Consider the following 24,961-nt stretch of genomic DNA (forward strand, 5'->3'; position numbering starts at 1 on the left):
TCTGCTCCCGGACAACCCCAGGCAAACCAAGTGTTTATGTGCATGGGGAGGGATAGCTGTTGGCCAATCAAAGGATCATCTATGGCCAGCCAAGAAGCATAAGTTCATTTTTGAAAACTAATAAGCCCAATAAGTTCGATTGTAAAACTAGAAACCTTCAAAGATCCTAAGGCTATAAAAATACATATTCTCTCCAATTATATGGAATAAATGACAGACAAGACTGGAGATTTTTTGTAAGAGTGTCTTCTTTTCTATTTCTCATTGCAGTTTACCTCTTTCAGAAAACAATCATTCAGTGAACCAACCAAAAAAAAGCAAAAAACAAAAAAACATAGAATTTAGTTTTTTTTAAACAAAATAAAATGAAATAATAGAAAAACAACCTTTTTTGTTTCTAAAACCCATGATTAAAACCTGATACAAACATGGTAATTATTTTTTTTGTTTAACCCGTTAGCAGGTATCGGCAAAACAGGCAAGGCCTTGCAATTGGTTGTCTTACCGGCTGCCAAAGGGTTAAGCTCTAGTTTTTTTTTTTATATATTTATATATATAGATTTATTTGTCATAATTAATTTCTCTCTCTCTCTCTTTACAGCAAACATTGCAAATATAGAAATTTGTATCTGTACAGTGTCACCGTGATCACAGTTTAGAATGCAGCTGTAGGTGTTGAATGGGAGCCTTCTCGTAGGCAAAGTCTGCACTGGAAGACTCAGTTGAAATACAAATTAACATTAAGGAAACAAGTTTTTTTTTGTTTTTTTGTAAAAGTCTGTTCCAGTCTTGATGCTGTTTTTCGATAAGTTTTTTTTTCGTTTTTTTGTCCTGCAGTGATGAAGGGATAGAACAAAATTTCACACGAGTCAAACCACGCAAGTCAGAATATGAGATAACATGCGATAATGCGTACAGAGTCCCGACCACTCCGACTATCTCACACGTCTCTTAAATTTTTTTTTATCTTGATTTTTTTTTTCACTTCTTTTGTTAAAAAAAAAGAAAAAGTAATATCCTCTTCACAGTTTTAGCGTATAGTTTTCTCTTTTTTTTTTCGGATTTGGTGCATATGCTCATGTTTTTAGGAGTTGATTTGTTATTTAGGTTTTTAAGCAACTGTATTGTTTTTTTTTTCTATAATAGATACAATAGTTTTGTGTGTTTTTTTTTTTCAGGTTTTTCCCCCATTCGTAAAGACAGTTTTTGAATAAAAAGTAGCTGCTGCTAGGTTGAGTTTGGTCCTGTAACCTCTTTACCGCTAAAGAGACCTACAGAGTCTGTGTAGCCACAAGGCTCTGTTCGGCCCTATTCCTAGGACAGGGCAAAGGTTACGAAAGAAAGAGTTAAGTCACGAGTAGCTGGAGGCAAAGGGAAGAGGTGAAGACTCAGGACTTGTGCTGGGCGGAGACGCCCTTCCAGTAGTCTAGGATGTCATGGAGATCCTCATCTTTGGCAAACTGGACCTTTTTGCGCAGGGCGTGGCCGGCTGCCATGTATTCTTCCTCTTTGTGGCGCTTGCGGTGCAGTTTGAAACGTTCCCAGATGCTGTGGGAGGGTTTGCACGTGTATTCTGGACTGGAGGTGTAGCTCAAATTGTGGTAGTGGGGTGAAAGTTGGGAATAGGCCAGTTCCCTTGGACGTGGCCGAGTTAAAGGCTCCAGTATGGAGGTTTTACGGACTCCGAGGTTTTCGTGCTGGGGCATTGGTTGCTGTTGCTGCTGTTGTTGCTGCTCACCTTGATGTGAGCCTGGGTAGGAGTGCCGGTGCTCTGTATACTGGCGAATCTTTTCAGCTTCTGCTCTTAAGATGGCAGCTGCTGGGGTCACAGTGAGGATGGTATCAGCGGTCGGAGACGTCTTTTCGATATATTTTGTTTCGGACTTATGTGCAGACCCTTCGGAACGAAATGACCTTGGGCTTCGGATAGACCCACTTGAAGATGTGCTAGAGCGTTTTGGAGGGGCTTCCATGCTATGATGCCTCTGTAAGGGATGAGTGTAGCTTTCCTTATATACTGGGGAAAGAAAGCCATGTTTACTGGGAATCTGTTCTGATATCAAGACCAACTGTGGCTCTGCTGTAGAGACAGCTCCTGACTTTACACCTTGGAATGAAGTTGTTTCTGACTTCAAGGCATCTATACAATTATTTATGATCTGGTTGACTTTGTCTACCTCCTTAGCAATGGTGGATATCTCAGCCACCGAACTCTGAGTATCTGGTGGCATGGACAGTTCACAGTCTCTTCTCTCAGGTTGTTCACCAGTTCGCACTTCCATGTAATTCCCCTTGGTGGTTTTAGGTGTTTCACTAGTTTCTATCAGTTTGTATTGTTCTACTTCCCCCACTGAGGGCAAATAGGGGATGCGGGACATTGACTCTGGACCTAACATCTGCCCTTGAGATAGCTGACTTATACTAGGTGTCTCCATTTCAGGTCCATATTTAAGTTCAATAATTGTTTTTTTCATACTACCGCCTGCCTTTTTGTGCTTTTCCTCTTTTTGGCGCTTTTTGCGCAGGCAGTAGTATACAATACCCAGGATTATAACCATACCAAACAGGCAGCCGAGAATAGTCATAATATAGTGAGTGGCGGTGGATGGGGTAGGCACATGTTCTTGTTTGGTATGGCTGCGAGTGTAAAAGGCTATGCAGGTGTGGTTGAACCTGAGAGAATTTCGAATAGAGGCGACACAGTAAGTGTAATTTGTGTTGGGTTTCAGCCCATCCAACTTTATGGATTCTTTCTCTGACTTCAGGTTCCGAATGTCAGTAAAGAAGCTATTATTGTACTGAACCAAAATGTACATCTTGCTGTAGGGGTATGGTATTTCGGCTACTAGAACGGCATCTGCGTGAGTTTCTGTATTTAGGTTGACGCTGAGGCTGACTTTGGAATTGGCAGGAGGAGTGTAGACATTAATGAGGGGTGTAGTCCCATCTCCGGAAAAACAGTCTTCTTCAGAACATGGGCTTTCGGGAGGGCCAGTGGTGACTTGGTACCTCGGAGACATCAAATGTGGCATCATTGTATAAGAGCCATCTGTGCAGAGAGAGGACAACATGCCAAGGGCATTACGATAACTGGATCGACCTTGACCCAATAAGAAGTAACCTGTGTAGTCAGGTGGAGAATCGCACTGCATGCGGTCAAAAGTACGAGTCATGTTGGTGAATATATCCAACCACTTTAGGAAGCCCAGTAGCTCACATGAGCAATAGAAAGGATTACTGTACAATTCACAAACACTCAGCTTACTGAGGCCTACAAAAGTAGTACTGTCCAGCCTCTGGATCCTGTTCATAGACAAGTCAATGTTCATAATGTTTGGGCACTCCCAAAAGGCATTAGGAGTCACAGTTTCAATTAGGTTTGCTTGGAGGTAGAGATACTCCAACTTTCCCAGTCCCCTAAGAATTCCCTCCGTCAGATTTCGTAACCTATTGTAACCAAGCTGGAGCACCTGCAAATTGAACTGACCGGCAAAAGCTCCATCTTCTATGTAGGACACCTCATTCTTAGTGAGGTTGAGGTACGTTAAGTTGCCGAATCGGCTAAGTGAAGAGTAGTGAACGCTCTTTATTTTATTCTCATTGAGTCTCAGGTCCACTATGGTGCTATTAATGTGCTGTGGTATTGACTCATACGGTGGCTGGTTCTGACTGCAGATGGCGAGCCAGACAAAACCCTTGTCACCTTCGATGAGCCAGCAGTCTGCTTGTACCTTGCCTGTGTATAAAAGTGCAAACAGAACAAACATCCATAAACAGAGAGCTGGCATTACAAATCCTCTGTGCCCAGCCATGGTGAACGTTGCCCCAGCGTGGAGACTCCTCGGTACACTCTAGTATCTGACAATACGGTGACTTAGAAGGTGAAGGACAAGCCTCCTTTTTTCACTTTTCTCCTCATCAGTACCGCATAAAGTGCTGTGAACATTGAGTACGGATCCCAAGTCTTTGCCGGGGGAAGACCATCGACAAGTAGCTGCACTGTCTATTCGGCAAGAGCGTTGGAAGAAAATTCCTTGTGCATGTTGAGCGCCAAATCTGGAGTCATTGAAGAGAAAGACACATTCGCTGGTCACGCTGGTCTCTGAAGGGAACAGATATATTGAAAGTAGTTCAGTCCCATCCTGATCCGGCATCACATTTCACCAACGTCTCGTCAGGCGTCTTCTGAGGAGTTGATCTTTAGTAGAAGTCACACATTCTAGAAATCAAAAAGAAATATGTTAACATCACAACATTTCAGATCTTCGTGGAATATATTTTTGTTAAAGTATCTTCTGATCATAGGCACCCTACTGGGACCACCTGTGATTGGCTTTGGGGAGAAACAGAACTGTCAATGCCCCTGCAGTCCCCCAAAGGGAAAATCTGGTATAACACTACGCCGACTGAAACAACTCGTTGTTCTAGGCAAAGAACTGTCATATTTATCAGTTTTCTTCTCTGACCTTAGGCCTCATGCACTCACGGCTGCCATTGACTTCTATTATACACGGTCATTGACTTCTATTATGCATGGTGCGCTGATCCCCCCATGTCTCACCGCACAGTGGCTGCCTGGCTCTTAGGCTTGCCATCTCCACCTGGTCGAAACAGCCGCAAACTTTCCCCTTTTTGCTGCTGTTTGGCACACGGTCGTGTACATGAAGCCTAATTGACATTCTTTCAGAACAAGGAAACTTTTTGTTAATTTAGAATTCCTTTATATGATATTTAAAGCAAACTCATCCCCAGGGATGTCATGTTTAGCTGGTGCCAAGTTCCAATAGCCTCTACTGACAAACGCCTTTGTCAGCTTTATGAATCATTTTAGTACTTTATATAAGCTTATTTCACATTACATGGCTCCCTTCCAGCAGCGTGTGGTGAGTCCCAGGGTTGAGGAGGCAGCTGCAGCCTGTGTGTGCCTGTGTCTGCTCATGCATTCTTCCTCTACTACACACAATCCCCCTCCCTCCCCTCACTGCACATGACAGGAAGTGGGGAGGGCCAGAGGAAGCTGGAGTAGTGTTGCGTAAAGGAGTAAAACACAGACTGCAGCTGCACGTACCCCAGGACTTACCATACTTTTCTGGCAGCGATCCAAATAATGTGAAATAAAGTGTTATAACATACAGAAATTATTCAGAATCCTGACAAAGGCGTTTTTAAAATCGGTATATAGCATAGGCTATTGCAATTTGCTAAAACTCACATTCCTGGTGACAGGTTCACTTTAAGAATGGGTAAAAAAAACTTTGCCACAGATCCCAGAACATGAAATCCCATAAGCAATAGAGATAGTGGACCCTCTACACCTACTTTTTGAAAAGGCCACAACAATGTGATGAATTCTATGCCCTCTCATTGTTTACCAGACACAACTTTGAGTATTTTGCAGTGGACTTCCCTAATACTAAACCTTAATAATATTCATGTAAATGCAATACCAGCAAAAACCACTGTAAATAAATGGAGCTGTGGATGTGGTGTTTGCTGGATCATCAAGGCCGTATCATACTGGTTGCTCCGCAGTATGACAGACTCCAACTATTCTACTTCTGGTTAGTTATAATTTTTTTTGGTCACAATAGCGCCACCCTTACCCACTGGCTGTATCTAGTATTGCAACTCTTTTAAGCTGCAATACTTTTTTTTCTGATCCTGAAAAATCCATAATTTTTTTAAAAGAGAACCTGTCCCCACATACAAAATCTATATTATGTACTGTGCCCCTGTGCAAGTGGGTTTTTGTATGTATTTATGTCCACCCATTCGATAGATATGAATTAATTCACATTAGCCAAAGAGGAATCACATGAGATATGTCATGCAGTATTTTATTTTACTTTTTTCGCCCCTTTAAGCAATTTTGCCTATAAATTCTGTACCACCTTACAGCCCATTAAATCTGGTTCACAGCTAAATTATTGCAGTTTTATCTAAAATATTAGCTGATCCAATCTCCTGTGGGCAGTCTAGCACCTGGCAAATTAGAATAAAATTTCATTATACCGTGTGTAGTTAATGAATAGTGAGCGGGGTGACCTTGGCTACGACCTCCGAGTCCCCTAAACGCGTTTGAGCTCTGGCATCACCCAATCGAGTTAGCCTGCTCGCCTCCATCTTCATGCTGTTATATCTGGTTTTCCCTCTCACCCAAAATGACTTTTTCTCGCTATGGAAAGTAGTGTAATAAACAGGTTTTTATCAGGACCAGAGTTTAATTTCGACTCATTAGAACAAGCAATTTGACGGTTATTTGCTCTCCAATGTGTGAATGAAATGGCGGCATGAAGAAAGACGAGACATGAGAAAGCTAATCTTACAGTCAAGGCTGTGACATGTCTGGGGACTCGAGACTCGGGTTTCTTGCCCACGTCGTCTGCTTCACTGACTTTCTATCACTCTCATTCCGGTGACTGTCTGTCTGACACTCTCGTTCCAAGGACTGTCTCTGACACTCTCATTCCAAGGACTGTCTCTGACACTCTCATTCTGGTGATTGTCTCTGACACTCTCATTCCGGTGACTGTCTCTGACACTCTCATTCCAAGGACTGTCTCTGACACTCTCATTCCAAGGACTGTCTCTGACACTCTCATTCCAAGGACTGTCTCTGACACTCTCATTCCAAGGACTGTCTCTGACACTCTCATTCCAAGGACTGTCTCTGACACTCTCATTCCAAGGACTGTCTCTGACACTCTCATTCCAAGGACTGTCTCTGACACTCTCATTCCAAGGACTGTCTCTGACACTCTCATTCCAAGGACTGTCTCTGACACTCTCATTCCAAGGACTGTCTCTGACACTCTCATTCCATTGACTTTCTCTGACAATGTCATTCCAACGACCGTCTCTGACACTCTCATTCCAACGACTGTCTGCCTCTGACACTCTCATTCCAGGGACTGTTTGTCTCTGACACTCTTATTCCAGGGACTGTCTGCCTCTGACACTCTCATTCCAGTGACTGTCTCTGACACTCTCATTCCAGAGACTGTCTGTCTCTGACACTCTCATTCCAGCGATGGTCTGTCTATGACACTCTCATTCCAGCGACGGTCTGTCTATGACACTACAATTCCAGCGACTGTTTCTGCACTATAATTCCAGTGACTGTCTGTCTCTGGCAGCCTAATTCCAGTGACTGACTCTTTGTCTATGGGGAGATTTATAAGAAGTGTCTGAAAGCAGAACTGCTCTACTTGCCCATGGCAACCAATCAGAGCTCAAGTTTCATTTTCCCACAGCTGTTTATAAAATTACAGCTGAGCTCTGATTTGTTTTCATAGGTAACTGGAGCAGTTACCTCTAGAGATGAGCGAGCACTAAAATGCTCGGGTACTCGTTATTCGAGACGAACTTTTCCCGATGCTCGAGTGCTCGTCTCGAATAACGAACCCCATTGAAGTCAATGGGAGACTCGAGCATTTTTGAAGGGGACCAAGGCTCTGCACAGGGAAGCTTGGCCAAACACCTGGGAACCTCAGAAAAGGATGGAAACACCACGGAAATGGACAGGAAACAGCAGGGGCAGCATGCATGGATGCCTCTGAGGCTGCATAATCGCACCATTATGCCAAAATTATGGGCAACAGCATGGCCATGACAGAGTGACAGAATGAAACTAGATAGCATCTAAAACATGCAATAATTGACCCTGACACTATAGGGGACGGCATGCAGAGGCAGCGGCAGCAGGCTAGAGAGTGGCATGGTGACATACCCTAAATGGACTCAGGCTTCAAACCAATGGGTGGCAGAGAGGAACCAAAGGAGGTGAGCAAGAAGCGCTCAAATAATATCGGTACATGACAAAAGTTTGCCAGTATATTTTGTGGATTACACAGCAGGGTGGCGACAAAGTTAACATGGAAGCCATGAAAACAACCCAAAATTCTGCCTGACACAGCTCGTTTGATAAGGGGACCATGTATGGAGGCAGTGAACTAGTAGTAGATTAAAGGTGCTGCAGTTAAAACTATGTTAGTTGGATCTTGGCATGGAGCTGGCGCTCCGCTGCCAGGCGAGCTTTCGCCAATCCAAGCCCCTGTCTCTAGGCTACTCCCCAAACAGCACTTCTAAGAACCTTTTGTATAAGATCAAGTGTAGTAGCGTTCTTATAAGTTTAGGATATGCCGGGTGAGGGGAATGTAAACAGATGCGCAAGAAGCGCTGAAATAATATCGGTAAATGATAAAAGTTTGCAAGTATATTTTGTGGATTACACAGCAGGGTGGCGACAAAGTTAACAAGTTTGATGTGGAATGCCCTGTAATAGCTCTTGGGCGGTGTGCCTTTTATCGCCTAGGCTCAGCAGTTTGAGCACCGCCTGCTGTCGCTTAGCGACGGCACTGCTGCTGTGCCTAGAGCTACCGACTGATGGCGCCATGCCCATGGATGGTAATTCGGAGGAGGAGGAGGTGGAGGAGGGTTGGGAGGAGGTATAGTAGGCCTTTGAGACCTGGACCGAGGTAGGCCCCGCAATTCTCTGCGTCGGCAGTATATGACCAGCTCCAGGGTCAGACTCGGTCCCAGCCTGCACCAAGTTAAGTGTAGTAGCGTTCTTATAAGTTTGGGATATGGCGGGTGAGGGGAATGTAAACAGATGCGCAAGAAGCGCTGAAATAATATTGGTAAATGATAAAAGTTTGCCAGTATATTTTGTGGATAACACAGCAGGGTGGCGACAAAGTTAACAACTTTGATGTGGAATCCATGAAAACAACCCAAATTTCTGCCTGACACACCTCGTTTGATAAAGGGACGATGTATGGAGGCAGCTATATGGACGACTTTTGGAGGTAGCAATGGAGACAACGTGTGGAGGCTGCTATGGAGACAATTTAATTTGGATAGTGCCTGTATGTGGCAGTCCCAAAAATTTTTCAAACCAGAGGAGCAGGTAGGTGGCCCTCCAGTAAAATGGAATAGATTGAGTGCCTGTATGTGGCAGTCCAAAAAAATGTTCAAACCAGAGGAGCAGGTAGGTGGCCCTCCAGAAAAATGGAATAGATTGAGTGCCTGTATGTGGCACTCCCAAAAATTGTTTAAAACAGAGGACCGGGTAGGTGGCCCTCCAGAAAATTTGAATAGATTGAGTGCCTGTATGTGGCACTCCCAAAAATTGTTTAAAACAGAGGACCGGGTAGGTGGCCCTCCAGAAAAATTAAATGCATAAAGTACTATAGCTAGAGCCAGTGGGCCCTGTCAAAAAATAGCCAGTTTCCTCTGCTTTACTGTACAAAGAGGAGGAGAAGGAGGAAAATGAGGAGGAGGAGGAGTGGATCAATTATTCAGGTTGAGCTTCCTTCACCTGGTGGAGATTGGAAATTATGAGAAATCCAGGCTTTATTCATCTTAATAAGCGTCAGCCTGTCAGCGCTGTCAGTCGACAGGCGTGTACGCTTATCGGTGATGATGCCACCAGCTGCACTGAAAACCCGCTCGGACAAGACGCTAGCGGCAGGGCAGGCAAGAACCTCCAAGGCGTACAGCGCCAGTTCGTGCCACATGTCCAGCTTTGAAACCCAGTAGTTGTAGGGAGCTGTGTGATCATTTAGGACGATGGTATGGTCAGCTACGTACTCCCTCACCATCTTTCTGTAAAGATCAGCCCTACTCTGCCGAGACTGGGGACAGGTGACAGTGTCTTGCTGGGGTGACATAAAGCTGGCAAAAGCCTTGTAAAGCGTACCCTTGCCAGTGCTGGACAAGCTGCCTGCTCGCCTACTCTCCCTCGCTACTTGTCCCGCAGAACTACGCACTCTGCCGCTAGCGCTGTCAGAAGGGAAATACTGTTTCAGCTTGTGCACCAAGGCCTGCTGGTATTCATGCATTCTCACACTCCTTTCCTCTGCAGGGATGAGAGTGGAAAGATTTTGCTTGTACCGTGGGTCCAGGTGAGTGAACACCCAGTAATCGGTGCTGGAATAAATTCTTTGAACGCGAGGGTCACGGGATAGGCAGCCTAGCATGAAATCTGCCATATGCGCCAGAGTACCAACGCGTAAGAATTCACTCCCCTCACTGGCCTGACTGTCCATTTCCTCCTCCTCCAACTCCTCCAACTCCTCTTCTTCTGCCCATACACGCTGAACAGTGAAGGACTCAACAATGGTCCCCTCTTGTGTCTCGCCAACATTCTCCTCCTCTTCCTCCTCATCCTCCTCCACCTCCTCCGATATGCGCTGAGAAACAGACCTGAGGGTGCTTTGGCTATCAACAAGGGAATCTTCTTCCCCCGTCTCTTGTGACGAGCGCAAAGCTTCCGACTTCATGCTGATCAGAGAGTTTTTCAACAGGCCAAGCAGCGGGATGGTGAGGCTGATGATGGCGGCATCGCCACTGACCATCTGTGTTGACTCCTCAAAGTTACTCAGCACCTGACAGATATCAGACATCCACGTCCACTCCTCATTGTAGACTTGAGGAAGCTGACTGACCTGACTACCAGTTCTGGTGGAAGTTGACATCTGGCAGTCTACAATCGCTCGGCGCTGCTGGTAAACTCTGGATAACATGGTCAGTGTTGAATTCCACCTCGTGGGCACGTCGCACAACAGTCGGCGAGCGGGCAGTTGGATGCGGCGCTGCGCTGCCCTGAGAGTGGCAGCATCTGTGCTGGACTTCCTGAAATGCGCACAGATGCGGCGCACCTTCGTGAGCAAATCTGACAGATTGGGGTATGTCTTGAGGAAACGCTGAACTATCAGATTTAACACATGGGCCAGGCATGGCACATGTGTCAGTCTGCCGAGTTGCAGAGCCGCCACCAGGTTACGGCCGTTGTCACACACAACCATGCCTGGCTTCAGGTTCAGCGGTGCCAGCCACAGATCAGTCTGCGCCGTGATGCCCTGTAATAGCTCTTGGGCGGTGTGCCTTTTATCGCCTAGGCTCAGCAGTTTGAGCACCGCCTGCTGTCGCTTAGCGACGGCACTGCTGCTGTGCCTAGAGCTACCGACTGATGGCGCCGTGCCCACGGATGGTAGTTCGGAGGAGGAGGTGGAGGAGGGGTGGGAGGAGGAGGAGGCATAGTAGGCCTGAAACACCTGGACCGAGGTAGGCCCCGCAATCCTCGGCGTCGGCAGTATATGACCAGCCGCAGGGTCAGACTCGCTCCCAGCCTCCACCAAGTTAACCCAATGTGCCGTCAGCGATATATAGTGGCCCTGCCCGGCAGCACTCGTCCACGTGTCCATGGTCAGGTGGACCTTGTCAGAAACGGCGTTGGTCAGGGCACGGATGATGTTGTCTGACACGTGCTGGTGCAGGGCTGGGACGGCACATCGGGAAAAGTAGTGGCGGCTGGGGACCGAATACCGAGGGGCGGCCGCCGCCATGAGGTTGCGAAAGGCCTCGGTCTCTACTAGCCTATAGGGCAGCATCTCCAGGCTAAGCAATCTGGAGATGTGCACATTAAGGGCTTGGGCGTGCGGGTGGGTTGCACTATATTTGCGTTTCCGCTCCAGCGTCTGGGGTATGGAGAGCTGAACGCTGGTGGATGCTGTGGAGGATCGTGGAGGCGACGATGGGGTTTTTGTGGCAGGGTCCTGGGCAGGGGGCTGACTATCAGCTGACACAGGGGAAGGAGCAGTGGTGTGCACGGCCGGAGGTGAACGGGCTTGTTGCCACTGAGTGGGGTGTTTAGCATTCATATGCCTGCGCATACTGGTGGTAGTTAAGCTAGTAGTGGTGGAACCCCTGCTGAGCCTGGTTTGGCAAATGTTGCACACCACAGTCCGTCGGTCATCCGGTGTTTCCTTAAAGAACCTCCAGACTTCTGAAGATCTAGCCCTCGCCGCAAGAGCCCTCGCCACGGGAGCTTCACTAGTTGACACATTTGGCGCTGATGCACCAGCTCTGGCCCTGCCTCTCCGTCTGGCCCCACCACTGCCTCTTCCAACCTGTTCTGGTCGAGGACTCTCCTCCGTCTCAGAAGCACTGTGTTCACCCGGCCTCTCAACCCAGCTTGGGTCTGTCACCTCATCATCCTCCGATCCCTCAGTCTGCTCCCCCCTCGGACTTCCTGCCCTGACAACAACTTCCCCACTGTCTGACAACCGTGTCTCCTCATCGTCGGACACCTCTTTACACACTTCCACTACGTCAAGAAGGTCATCATCACCCACAGACTGTGACTGGTGGAAAACCTGGGCATCGGAAAATTGCTCAGCAGCAACCGGACAAGTGGTTTGTGACTGTGGGAAGGGTCCAGAAAACAGTTCCTCAGAGTATGCCGGTTCAAATGCCAAATTTTCCTGGGAGGGGGCAGACTGGGGGGGAGGAGGCTGAGGTGCAGGAGCTGGAGGAGTGGCGATTTCGGTGACATGGGTGGACTGCGTGGAAGACTGACTGGTGGACAAATTGCTCGAAGCATTGTCAGCAATCCACGACATCACCTGTTCGCACTGTTCTGGCCTCAACAGTGCTCTACCACGAGTCCCAGTAACTTCAGACATGAACCTAGGGAGTGTAGCTCTGCGGCGTTCCCCTGCTCCCTCATAAGCAGGTGGTGTCTCACCCCGGCCAGGACCACGGCCTCTGACCCCTGCAGTAGTTGGACGCCCACGTCCCCGCCCTCGTCCTCTACCCCTAGCCCTCGGGTTAAACATTTTTAAAATGAGAGTTATAGCTTTAATTTTTTTTAAACTTTTTTTTGTGTTTTTTTTTTTTTTTTGTGTTTTTGAGTTTTTAAAACCAAACGATGCTATCCTATTGCTATGGCTATTTTCTAGCCAAGTATGAAAGCACACTACTATGCCAGATGAGATGACACTGAGTTATTAAACAAAATAAACGTAAAATAAAAAAGGACAAATGGCAGACTGTGCCTAATTGAAATCCAACCCCTACTAAATTTTCCCACTTCGGTCTTTGCAATGGATATGTGCGTCACTAAGCGCAAAACACAGCGGTCGCAAGTCTCACTACAAATTGCTCACAATTGGCTAGTAGATGCACTGCAGCAAGTACAGCCACCAGCAGATCAACCAGAAATCAAATATATAACGCTACTGTAGGCGTAAGTAAGCCGTTTGGATTCTCCTATGGCTATTTTCTAGCCAAGTATGAAAGCACACTACTATGCCAGATGAGATGACACTGAGTTATTAAACAAAATAAACGTAAAATAAAAAAGGAAAAATGGCAGACTGTGCCTAATTGAAATCCAACCCCTACTAAATTTTCCCACTTTGGTGTTTGAGGTGGATATGTGTGCCACTAAGAGCTAAACACAACGGTAGCAAGTCCCCCTGCTAATTCCTCACAAAATGGTACTAGATGCAAATAAAAAAAAAAAAAAGTAGAATGTTATTGTAGCCCTAAGAAGGGCTGTTGGGTTCTTGGAGAATCACTCCTGCCTAACACTATTCTAATAGAACAGCCTAACGCTTTCCCTGACCAGCAGCAGCTCTCTCCCTAGCGGCATCCAGACACAGAATGATCCGAGCAGCGCGGGCAGCGGCTAGTCTATCCCAGGGTCACCTGATCTGGCCAGCCAACCACTGCTATCGACGTGTAAGGGTACCACGTCATGCTGGGTGGAGTGCAGAGTCTCCTGGCTTGTGATTGGCTCTGTTTCTGGCCGCCAAAAAGCAAAACGGCGGGAGCTGCCATTTTCTCGAGCGGGCGAAGTATTCGTCCGAGCAACGAGCAGTTTCGAGTACGCTAATGCTCGAACGAGCATCAAGCTCGGACGAGCATGTTCGCTCATCTCTAGTTACCTCCTATCTATGTATCCCTATCCATCTTACCTCACACGTGAGCATTTGGTACTCATTGCCTATAGTAACCAATCACAGCTCAGAGCTCATATTAATGTGGCAGAGCAGCAACCAATCACGGCTCAGCTTCCAGGCTCCTGTATATGGTGGGTAATAAGTGAATTTTGGAAAAGGCGGGGTGAAAATTTTGGCTCAAATCAAGTCTATGACCTTCCCTGAGTCACAGACAGCGACTGTGCTAAATTTGGTGATTGTAAATGCGACGGTACAGATTCCTTTAGCACACAAAAACAAAGAAGAATCAAACAAAAAGAAGATGCATGTCATATTCCTTTGGTTTTCTCAGCGGACTCTTGTTTATCTCATTAGCCAGCTATAAAGCTAACCTTGGGGCTGGATGTCTATGACAGTGATTTTGGTTTACCTACACTAGTTTGTTTATCCTTACCTAAATTTTTAGTTGCCACGATTTCAGCTTTGATTCCTGACCATCCCTTGCTTCCTGATGAAATCAGCAACCATTTTTGGACAAGCGCTGTCTATCAAGGACATCGCCATACATTATATAGTGGCTGTGATTGGAATTGCATTTCAGACCTATTCACTTGAATGTATCTGGGCTACAAACAGGTCATCTGATGAGTGAATGTAAAATGACTGTAGCAATGTGCTCACCTCAGATAGCTTATTGATAGGGAATTAGACATAATCCCCTGTTATATGGAAAGATAATCAATTAATCCTGGAATACCCCTTTAAGCTACATGGAAACTTCCATTGTTTATCTTAGAATATTGTAGGGATTCAAAAGTTTTCCCACCTCTTAGACCTTGTTACATCCTTTTTGGTTGCTATTTTAAAGTCTACCCTGCACAGCGCATGAGCCACCCAGAAAAAAGTTTTCCTTCACCGTGATTGGCTCAAAGTTTTGAGTCTAAATTCATGTGCAGCAGGTGGGGGGTTAAAAACAGGTCCTCTCTCCGACCCATTCATCGTTTCGCCATTTGAAACAAAATGGAAGAGTCACCGATGCAAAGTAAGAGAGAAATTAAAATGATGAATTACAAATTATAAATGTTTAATCAGGCATACACAAAGAGGGGACATTCCGAATTTTTTTTTTTTACTGCTAAAAGGCACCAAATGTAAGAGCGAGCGCCGGCGATCCATTTGCCTGCAATAATTCAAGCAGACAGCTCGAGGATGGCACAGAAAACATTTATTAATGATTAAATTTACCCAAAACGGCTCAGTGTACATTCATCAACTGTCAGGTGCCGCGAGGAGGGCAGGGGCGCCGATACCAAACATGCGATGAATATGTAGGGGAATAACATTACTCTTCTAGGCGCCTTTAAATAGTCACATGATTGGGCTTGAGCAACGAGGGACTGGATCAGAACTTCTATAAATAGGCAGGATGCCACCCAGAGTGCCTGAATGCCCCTTTGTCAGGGGCATTTGAAGGGTTATCGGCGGGAGTGAGCCCGAACACGGAACCCGAACTTCTAGCTGAAGTCAGCACTGACCCGAACGACATTGCGTTTGGCTCTGTTCATCCCTACAAATTAAATCAGAAAAAGTGATTTTTAAAGAGGTTGTCCCACCCAACTAGTCAAGTATAAAAGTAAAGTGGGACACTAAAAGCTGGTACTAGAGGGCTCAGGAAATGGGGCAAAAAAAAAAAAAAAGAAAAAAAATCTACAAATCAGAAAATCTGAAGGAAAAAATGGATCTTGTTTTGTCATTGTGTTTTAAAGGAAAATAATCACTGGATGAATTTGAGATTAACTTTTTGTAAATCATAAATTCAATTCAATTCAATCCGGGCATGTGTAACTAATCAATCTTCCAGTTAGTTTTGCCGGGGAGAAAAGAATTCTATATATGCAAATTAATCTGATGTGCTTTGGGGGGTGTTCACAGAGCCCCTTCAGCTTCAGGGGATAATTAAGCCTACAAAAAACACTTCCGCTTGGCCCATCTCTCCGTTCTTCCAAAGTCAATCCTCTTCTCTTCAGATGCTGCGCCTGTGCAGTCCATATATGGCACCGGCAATGCAAATCCGAAGACTCGGGGGTCATAGGTGGGCTGCACATGTGTGGCATCTGAAGAAGAGGAGTGAGATTAGAAGAACAGGCAAGACAGAGGAAGTGGTGGGTGGATCTGGAGTAGGGTGGAGGCTGTTGAATATGCCTTGAAGTCTAGAGGGGCTCTGTTAATGCCTCCAAAGCATTTTAGATTAATTAGCATATTTATTAAATCATCTTTCCCTGGAAAACCCAACAGAAATACAGATACTCACTAGCGAATTTATGACCTGAAAAAAGGATAAGATCAGTTTGTGGTGGGGGTGTTTTTTAAGTGATAGATTTCCTTTAATTGACCCCAAATAAAACTGCCGCCACATTCCCTTTAAGAAACCTACTTCTTTAAACTCAATGGGGGTCATTTACTAAGGGCCCGAATTGCGTATTTACGTCTGGCTGGCCGAAAATTACCGTTTTGTGCTGAATTGCCCCGGGTTTTTGGCGCACGCGGGGGGCGTGGCATTCGGAAAACCTGTCGGATTCGCACTACCTTAGTGAATTGCCGGAAGGCACAAATCAGCGTCGGAGAACGCGCCGCTGGATCGCGAATGGACCGGGTAAGTAAATCTGCCCCATTATATTTTATGGTAAAAACAGTAACCCTATCCTTGTCTTTAAAATACTAGAACCACAATAGGGTGGCTTGATGGATGATGGATAGGACAACATCTCTAGAGCCACTTGGACTCTTAATATACACTGATTGTCTTGCACACTGTCAAATCTGTGGATCTCAAGCTGAGTTTGCGGCTGACACCCCTTTTTTCCCTTGCACCAGGCCAAGACACATGAATGATTTTGTTAGGAAGTTTTAACATGATCCACTGAAGGTGATGAAGACTATGGATACATTTTGTTCCTGGTGGCATGTTCTCGTCTTCCTGCCATAGCCCCAATCTATTATTCATTTGATTTACAGTATAGCCTGTTATTACATGTCATATCCACAACTTCTGCTGTCAGTCTTACCGGGTAATTAACATCCACATCCCAATATTTTACTATCGGTATCTTAAATTACTGCGCTCCATGTGCCAGTCATGTCAGGTGGTGATGGTCGGGGTCAGGTCTCCTAATTTTCACTGTAAGGACTTTGATCAATTATATAATATGATTGGTGATATATGAGCTCCACTATAGGGATCATGGGTATGAGCGTGTATAATACACAGGTGCTCACTGTACTCCTGTCGGGTTCTTTTTAGATGCAGTTTATCCATATCTGAAGGGTTATCAGGTATGTGCTGTTTGACAATGACATCGGAATTAAAAGTTATGCTTAACATTCTACGCAGGGCAATGCACAACATACAAAATCAGGATGACAGGATATACACAAATTTGCTTGTAGTCTGCAACCATGGACACATGGCTTTGCATGGGAGGTGTATACAATCATAGGATACTTTAAATCATGACTACGTTGGGTGTTATAGTTCTGGAAAAGCTAGGAACACACAGGTTAGCGCCCCCTAGGCATTGAAAACTGGGAATGTATCTTATTAATTCAGATTTGTCCACCTTTAACATTCCATAAAGTTGTTTAGTGTCTCACACTATACAGCATCAGCCTCGTAACCAGTGGCACCAGCACTGACCAATTCTTGGATACATGTCTGAGCCAATGGGGGTCATTTACTAAGGGCCCGATTCGCGTTTTCCCGACGTGTTACCCGAATATTTCCGATTTGCGCCGATTTCCCCTGTATTGCCCCGGGATTTTGGCGCACGCGATCGGATTTTGGCGCATCGGCGTCGGCATGCACGCGACGTAAATCGGGGGGCGTGGCCGAACGAAAACCCGACGGATTCTGAAAAAACGCCGCATTTAAAAAAAAAATGTGTCGCGAAAATTGCACTTACCTTCACCAGGTATAGGCCGGTGAATTTCAGGGCATTCCAGCGGGGTCTCGGCGGACTTCAGCGCAGCAGCAACATCTGGTGGACGGCGGAGGAACTACCTTAGTGAATCCCGTCCGGACCCGAATCCAACGCAGAGAACGTGCCGCTGGATCGTGAATGGACCGTGTAAGTAAATCTGCCCCAATGACTCCTATCCTGACACGTGCATTGATACCTTACTTTTGTCCTGGGACTAGATTCCGACCTGATTCTGACCTTGTTCTACCTGCCTTGACCTCAACCTGGATACCAGAACCTATTTGTCCTGACCAATGCTTGGATACCTAAATCTGACCCTATACCATCTGTCCTACCTATGCCTGGAACCTTTTCCCCTGTGCCTGGATTCTGACCCTATTTTGCCTGCCCTGACCTTGACCTGAAAACCTGCCCTGCCTCTGAAAACATGCCACTTGTACTCACCAATAGCTTTACACTCAACTATGACCCTGTACCATGTGTCCTACCTGGATTTTGACTCTGATCTAGTGCCATCTGCCCTGTCTGGACATGAACCATTTTTCCTGCCCTGTGCCTGGATTGCCTGCCCTGACCTTGACCTGGATACCTGTATATAAACATGTGCCCCTTGTGCCATCTGTCCTACCTGTGCCTGACTCCTGATTCTGAACTAGTGCAACCTGTCTTGACAAGTACCTGTATACCAGACTCTGGACAGGAACCTTTTATCCTGTTCCTGGATTCTGTTCTGCCTGTCCTGACCTTTACCTGGATACTTGTCTTTAAACACGAGCCATTTGTCAAAAAAGTGCCTTTAGACTTCACTCTGAGACTGTACCATTTGTCCTACCTGTGCCTGGATTCTTACTCTGAACTAGTCCCACCTGTCTTGCCTGAACCATTATTCGTCTCCTGTGCCTTGTTTCCAACTCTCTACTTGTACTGCCTGCCCCGACCTAGACCTAGATACCTCTCTCTGAACATGTGCCACTTGTCCTGACCAATGCCCTTACACTCGACTCTGACCCTATACCATTTGTCCTACCTGTGCCTGGATTCTTACTTTGAACTAGTCCGACCTGTCTTGCCTGAACATGAACCATTATTCGTCTCCTGTGCCTGGTTTCCAACTCTCTACTTGTACTGCCTGCCCCGACCTAGACCTAGATACCTCTCTCTGAACATGTGCCACTTGTCCTGACCAATGCCCTTACACTCGACTCTGACCCTATACCATCTGTCCTACCTCTGCCTGGATTCTAACTTTGAACTAGTTCCACCTGTTCTGTCTGAACATGAACCATTTTTCCCGTCTTGTGCCTGGTTTCCAACTCTCTACTTGTACTGCCTGCCCCGACCTTGACCTGGATACCTGTCTCTAAACACATGCCATTTGTCCTGACCAATGCCTCTGACCCTATACCATCTGTCCTACCTGTGCCTGGATTCTTAATCAGTCCCTCCTGTCCTGTCTGAACATGAACCATTTTTCCTGCGCTGTGCCTGGATTCCAACTCTACGCTTGTACCTCCTGCCCTGACCTTAGTTTACTCTTCAACTACATTGTTAGCTCATCCCCATAGGAACAAAAACTATTCAGAGAGGATTTCCTACAGTGAAGTCTAGATGCCTGTATGATGGTTTAAGGGTGAAAACCAAGGGACCACGTAGGAAACATCCTTGGGAGTAGTAGACCCAAGTCATCCTTGAGCGTAGACTGTTGATCAATACAGTGGGTCGATCCTTGATGTGCCACAGCCCTTGTGTTCCAATCATCTTGATCCGCTATAATGGAAGTCAGCCATAGACTTATAATAAGGCAGTAGAACAATATTTCTTGCCATCCTTCTACTTTGATTAACGGTATTAATGATATTAGAGCTGTCTCTCAGTTCTGGAGGAGAACATATTTCTATAAAGAACAGCTCACAATATTTTGACAATGCCGACTTCATTTCAGGCCTGCCTGGAGATTGTAATGGATTTTTTATGAAGCTTTGGCAGTACATGGAATAATATTAGATTCTTGGTTGCTTGCTGTATAAAACTTCTATTTTTAATTCAGATTTCCTATGTATGTCGCTATATTATTACATGCAAATTGTTTTCTTCCAGTCGTCTGTCACTTTCCGAAAGCAGATCTTCTTCAAAGGGTAACAGTAGGTGGTTTGTAAAAGTTTATGTTGTTATAGAAGTATTCACCGTATTCAAAGGATAAGAGCCCGAAATTTCGGCCTAGTTGTTTCACAATCTATTGAGGTTGGAGCTCCGGTTTTCTGATACAGGATTGCAAATACCCTACACTTCATAGAGGTTATATATACATTGATGACCAATTCCCTGGACACGCAACACTACCACCAATCCAAGCTATGAGTGCTGGAAATAGGAGTGCACCAGTCATGAAACAAGTCAAGCCTCTTGCCTCAGGCAGCAGAGTCTACGGCAAGATGGGGGCAGCATCAGGGGTGTAGTCAGCTGCTAGAAATCAGGGCCTGGCACTTAAAAACAGAGTCTCTTCACATCTAATGTCAGCATACACTGCATAGGGATAGATGGGGGCATAGGGACCATTCCATAGCTTGACTTGTTTAGATTGTCCCTTGCACAGCTCCATTCTCTGTCTAGTGGCGAGACTGGATTAGTGCAGCTAAGCACCCAGATAACCACAGTCATGCTGCCTGGTAAGTGTCCCTGGTTTATCATGATGGGTTTTTATGGTAGATTTCCTTTAATAATCATGATTTTACAGAAATATATAGTGTATATTACTAATGATGAAACAAGACAAATTTCCATCAAGTTCATCCTTTCTTATAACTAGATGCTTGAGCCCTATCCAGCTCTCCTACAACGTGGAGCCCAACATTAAATCTGAGATATTGTCTATAAGTGTATGGTGGAACAATATTGTAGTATTGTAGTTCCTTAAATTCCATTTGTTTAGCGCTGGATCCACCAGGGGAACCACCAGGTCGGTACTGCTTTGCTCAGCATTGCAAGTAGCTGATTTCTGAAAACCTGATCCCATTTCTGTGCAGGGGAAAAAGGGCCCCATTTGAATTAAAATTTTAAATTAAAATTTTAAAGGCCCCCCTTTTGGACAAGGACTATATCCAGGGACGCATTAAGACTTCCATGGGCGCTGGGATGTATGAATATTATAGACCCTAGAAGTCTGGAATCACTTCCTAAATATGGTACTAAAATCAGCTTCTTGGGGAATGGTGGATGCGTCCCTTCTGCTGCTTTTAATCTGTGGTTTCAGGACCTTTGGAGGACCTTCAAAGGTCCTGAAATGGATTGAGTACATGTGTATTGAGAGCAGGAACAGATGTCCGATTTGCTGGATTTCATGGGTGAAGGTCTTTCTCGGTATAAAATTTGATGAGCTGTTTTGGTGGTCACGGACCCCCAAGAAGACTTGGGACCGGGCTACTGCCGAAATCAGAATACCCACAACTCACATCTACAGTACATTTTTTTTTAACCAGTGATGGTCTAGGGCAGTGATGGCCAACCTTTTGGAGACAGAGTGCCCAAGCTACAACCAAAACCCACTTGTATGTTGCAAAGTGCCAACATGACAATTTAAGCAGTAACTTATTGATCCCTACTGTGTCACAGGTTTTAATCGTATTGGTGTCCTTAGTTCACCAATACAATAGAAAGATGGAGAAATTTGGATTGTAGCTTCCCTCCCGGGTTCCCTGAAGAGGAAAAATCAGGGGACCCAGAGCAGGAGCTTCAATGATAATCCATCTCTATCCACACCTTCCCGCTCCTCCTGTAGTCCTGGCAGCCAAGGATGTTGCTTTAAAATAGCACTGAGTATGGCAAGTCCTGGGCTGTATTGGATCACAGGAGAAAGCCTTGAGTTCTATCTGGCAAACTCTGTGTTAGGGTGAAGGCCTGGGGGCCCACAGAAAGGGCTCCGAGTGCCACCTCTGGCACCCGTGCCATAGGTTCGCCACCACTGGTCTAGGGTAATGACTGGTTTAATAGGAATGTCTGAAGTGATTGATTGCCCCAAAGAGACACAGTTCACCATCAAGGAGACCTCTCCACTATCAGGACCCATATTAATGTCATATGCCCTCTCCCCATGGTGGAAGTACGGAGAAGCTATCGGCCGAATGCTTGTTGGCCGTCAGCTTATAGCCTGCTTAAGTCTATTGTTATTGGATATTTTTAGCCTAATTTTTTGTACTGGATTGAATTTTGAGCCTGAATAGGTGAGAGATAAGGACAGATTTAGAAGGCAGAGCCGGTCTCAGACATCCCATGCTGACTGCCATAAATTCAGTATCGCTACGGAGCCAATGGATCTTAATCCGTAGATTAGGAGAGGTAATTAAATTGACAACCACATGTTTATAATTTAGTATTAAAGGGTAAAACCACGTTTAATCCAAGATTCTGCGATGTAATCCCTTTAAATTAAAGTTAAAGATTAATACTTGTATTTTCCGTATAAAAACACTGGGAAACGCTTGAAGATGTGGAAATTTTCTAATGATTTCCACTAATAGGATGAAATGGTACGGAAATAATGTTAATGCACATGAATGCTGGAGTCTAATGCTAAGCGGTTCATGGTGGTCCCTCACTTATACGGCGCCAAACAATTCTGCAGCATTTTATACATGTTGTTATCACTCAATACCTCTAGTAGGTCTTTGTATCCAACCCTAAACTGTACCGTATTTTTAGGACTATAAGGCGCTCTGGATTATAAGGCGCACCATCAATAAATGCCTGCTAAAACATCTAGGTTCATATATAAGGTGCACCGGATTATAAGGATAAATGACCAGCAGGTGGCAGACCTGTGCACAGCTCAAGGCAGCTGTTGTCTGTAAGTACGGTTCATATATAAGGCACACTGGACTATAAGGCGCACCTTTGATTTCTGAGAAGGATTTCGCCTTATAGTCCGAAAAATACGGTACATCCAGAAGAAACCCAATGCAAACATAGAGGAAAATAAAAACTACTAATAACCCCCAGCACTGAAAGGGATGCTGCTAACTAAAACGGTTCAACTTTCGGGTTGCAGAGGTATTAGAGGTACTGTAAAGAAAAGTAAATATACTTACCCCTCTTCAGCTCCCAGTTCCCGTAGGCCCAAAATCCTGACATTCCAGAGAGACACCAATGAATGGCCTACACCAGGGGCGTAACTACGAGAGGCAGGGCCCCATAGTACATACACACACATTTATATACCTGTATACATAAACATACAGTTCTTCACGCATATGCACACATTTATACACTGCATAGAACATATACACATTGCATAGAGCATATACACATTGCATAGAGCATATACACATCACATATACACACATACAGTGCCATATACAGATGTACAGCATATATATATATATATATATGCACACACATACAGTATATACACACCATACACACAGCATATACATATCACATATAGACATATAGACATACAGTACATACACAAATCACCGATACACACATATACATCACATATATGTTATATAGATATTATGCTGTACAATGTATATATGTGCACATCCTTCATTCTTCAGTATCAGGTTGGATGATGGGGACCCCCGACACTGTAGTCTCCACTGCTACCGCTGTAGTTATGCCCCTGGCCTCCACATATCATGGGATTTCACTTCCATTTGCAGGGGGTACATCGTTTCCCAAGAACAACATATTGAAGGGGTTTCTAGTACGTCATGATTTTCAGACTTGCACAAGGCCGTAACTGCTGCGGGCCATCCTTATTTTGTCTCCTTTATATCTTTATTTTTACAGTCCATTCTCACTGACAGACACAGGAAGAGGGGGCGGGGAGGGAGCAGGTTGAGTCTTATCTCTGCTGCTGCAGATACTCCTATTAACAAAGCAGCATGTAGAGTGTGCAGACAGCACTAAAGTAAGTAGTAGAAGTGCTGAATCACTTGATTACTAAAGTAAGTAGTAGAAGTGCTGAATCACTTGATTACTAAAGTAAGTAGTAGAAGTGCTGAATCACTTGCAGTTAAGGCATATGGGCAACTTATGTAAAAGAGAGGTCAACCCCTTTAAGTATGGACTTATAATATTCTCCTTAAGTTCTTCCAATCTCCAAACCTGGCCCTATGCCCTACTTTTACATGTGATGAATAATAACTTTTGATGAATATCCCAGTGAGCCTCCTGAATAAAATGGAAGGCCTGTAAATTAAAGTGCAATAATGTTTCATCCTTCGCTTCCAACACCTCTAAAGCCTGATCTTACTTCCGAGATGAACATGTGAAATATTCCACTAACATGTTGATATATTTGTAGCAGTGTGTTGCTCATTTCAGTGATAAAATGTTATTTAATATCTGGATGACACGGCAAGTACATTTTGCCCGTAAGATCTATGGGAGGAGACGGCGTCCTGTGCGCAGATTTATACAGTCGCGCTATAAGGGTAAAGGAAGAATTGATTTGCTAACTTGCTCCTCTACTCCAAGCGCCGTCTTTAATAATTGCGTCTTAGGCTTTCTTGTTGCCGTTGATATATCTCCCCATGCAGGTGTGCATAATCAAAATGCTAATGAACATGCAAATTAAGCAAACTGAAATGCATATATTACAATAATGATATTTGCAACAGACACTATGGAAATGCTACCGTTTGCAGAAATTTGTTGAGAAAAAACATAATCAGAATTATGGGTTTCTATATTCTTTTATGTTTCTAGTGCAGCTTTTAGAGCAAATGATACAATGGGGGGGAGGGGGGGTATCTATCATACACTGGCACCCCCCACCCCATTATGCATCGGATATCTCCGGAGGCCATGGCAGGACCTGTCGTAGAATTACTATGTCCTGGCTTAATCTGCCGCCAGGATCGGTCCCCTTCACATCCCTCCACTCCCCGGGTGGTGGTAGGTAACCGGTGAAGGATACAGCTGAAATCTACACCAGGTCAAACCTAGTCTAGTGATGATCACTTCCAGGTCTACTAAGAGGCAGGAGCGCCCAGGCTTGCCGAGAGTCAGGGGGGGAATATTAAGACTTTGTAGATTCCTCCCAATGTTTTTATGAACCCCATTCATGTCCTAGAACACCCGGGATGGTGCCATTGGTACCTTCAAAGCCATAGACCACCAACGATGTAAAGCAAAAACTCTTTAGTATTTTAGATCACAATGGATATTACAAGTAACCCCTTCTCTACCAAGGGATGTTACCATTACCCCCGTTACTACCCTAGTAAATTATGCATTTGATATACTTTATATTTG

General features: G+C 45.1%; 1 protein-coding gene across 6 annotated transcripts in view; it reads right to left on the minus strand.

The window, feature by feature from the left end:
- Positions 1–1,124: 1,124 nt before the first annotated feature.
- The window catches only part of ELFN1 (extracellular leucine rich repeat and fibronectin type III domain containing 1), a 363,238-nt gene continuing 339,401 nt past the window's right edge, over positions 1,125–24,961 (minus strand). For all 6 annotated transcript variants that reach the window (XM_072120369.1, XM_072120367.1, XM_072120370.1 and 3 more), the window contains one exon: positions 1,125–4,219. In XM_072120369.1, the coding sequence (XP_071976470.1) occupies positions 1,389–3,812 (2,424 nt within the window). In that variant the 5' untranslated portion in view covers positions 3,813–4,219 and the 3' untranslated portion in view covers positions 1,125–1,388. The remainder of the gene's footprint in view (positions 4,220–24,961) is intronic.

The sequence above is a fragment of the Engystomops pustulosus genome, chromosome 8, assembly GCF_040894005.1.
Source record: "Engystomops pustulosus chromosome 8, aEngPut4.maternal, whole genome shotgun sequence".
Classification (NCBI taxonomy): Eukaryota; Metazoa; Chordata; class Amphibia; order Anura; family Leptodactylidae; genus Engystomops; species Engystomops pustulosus.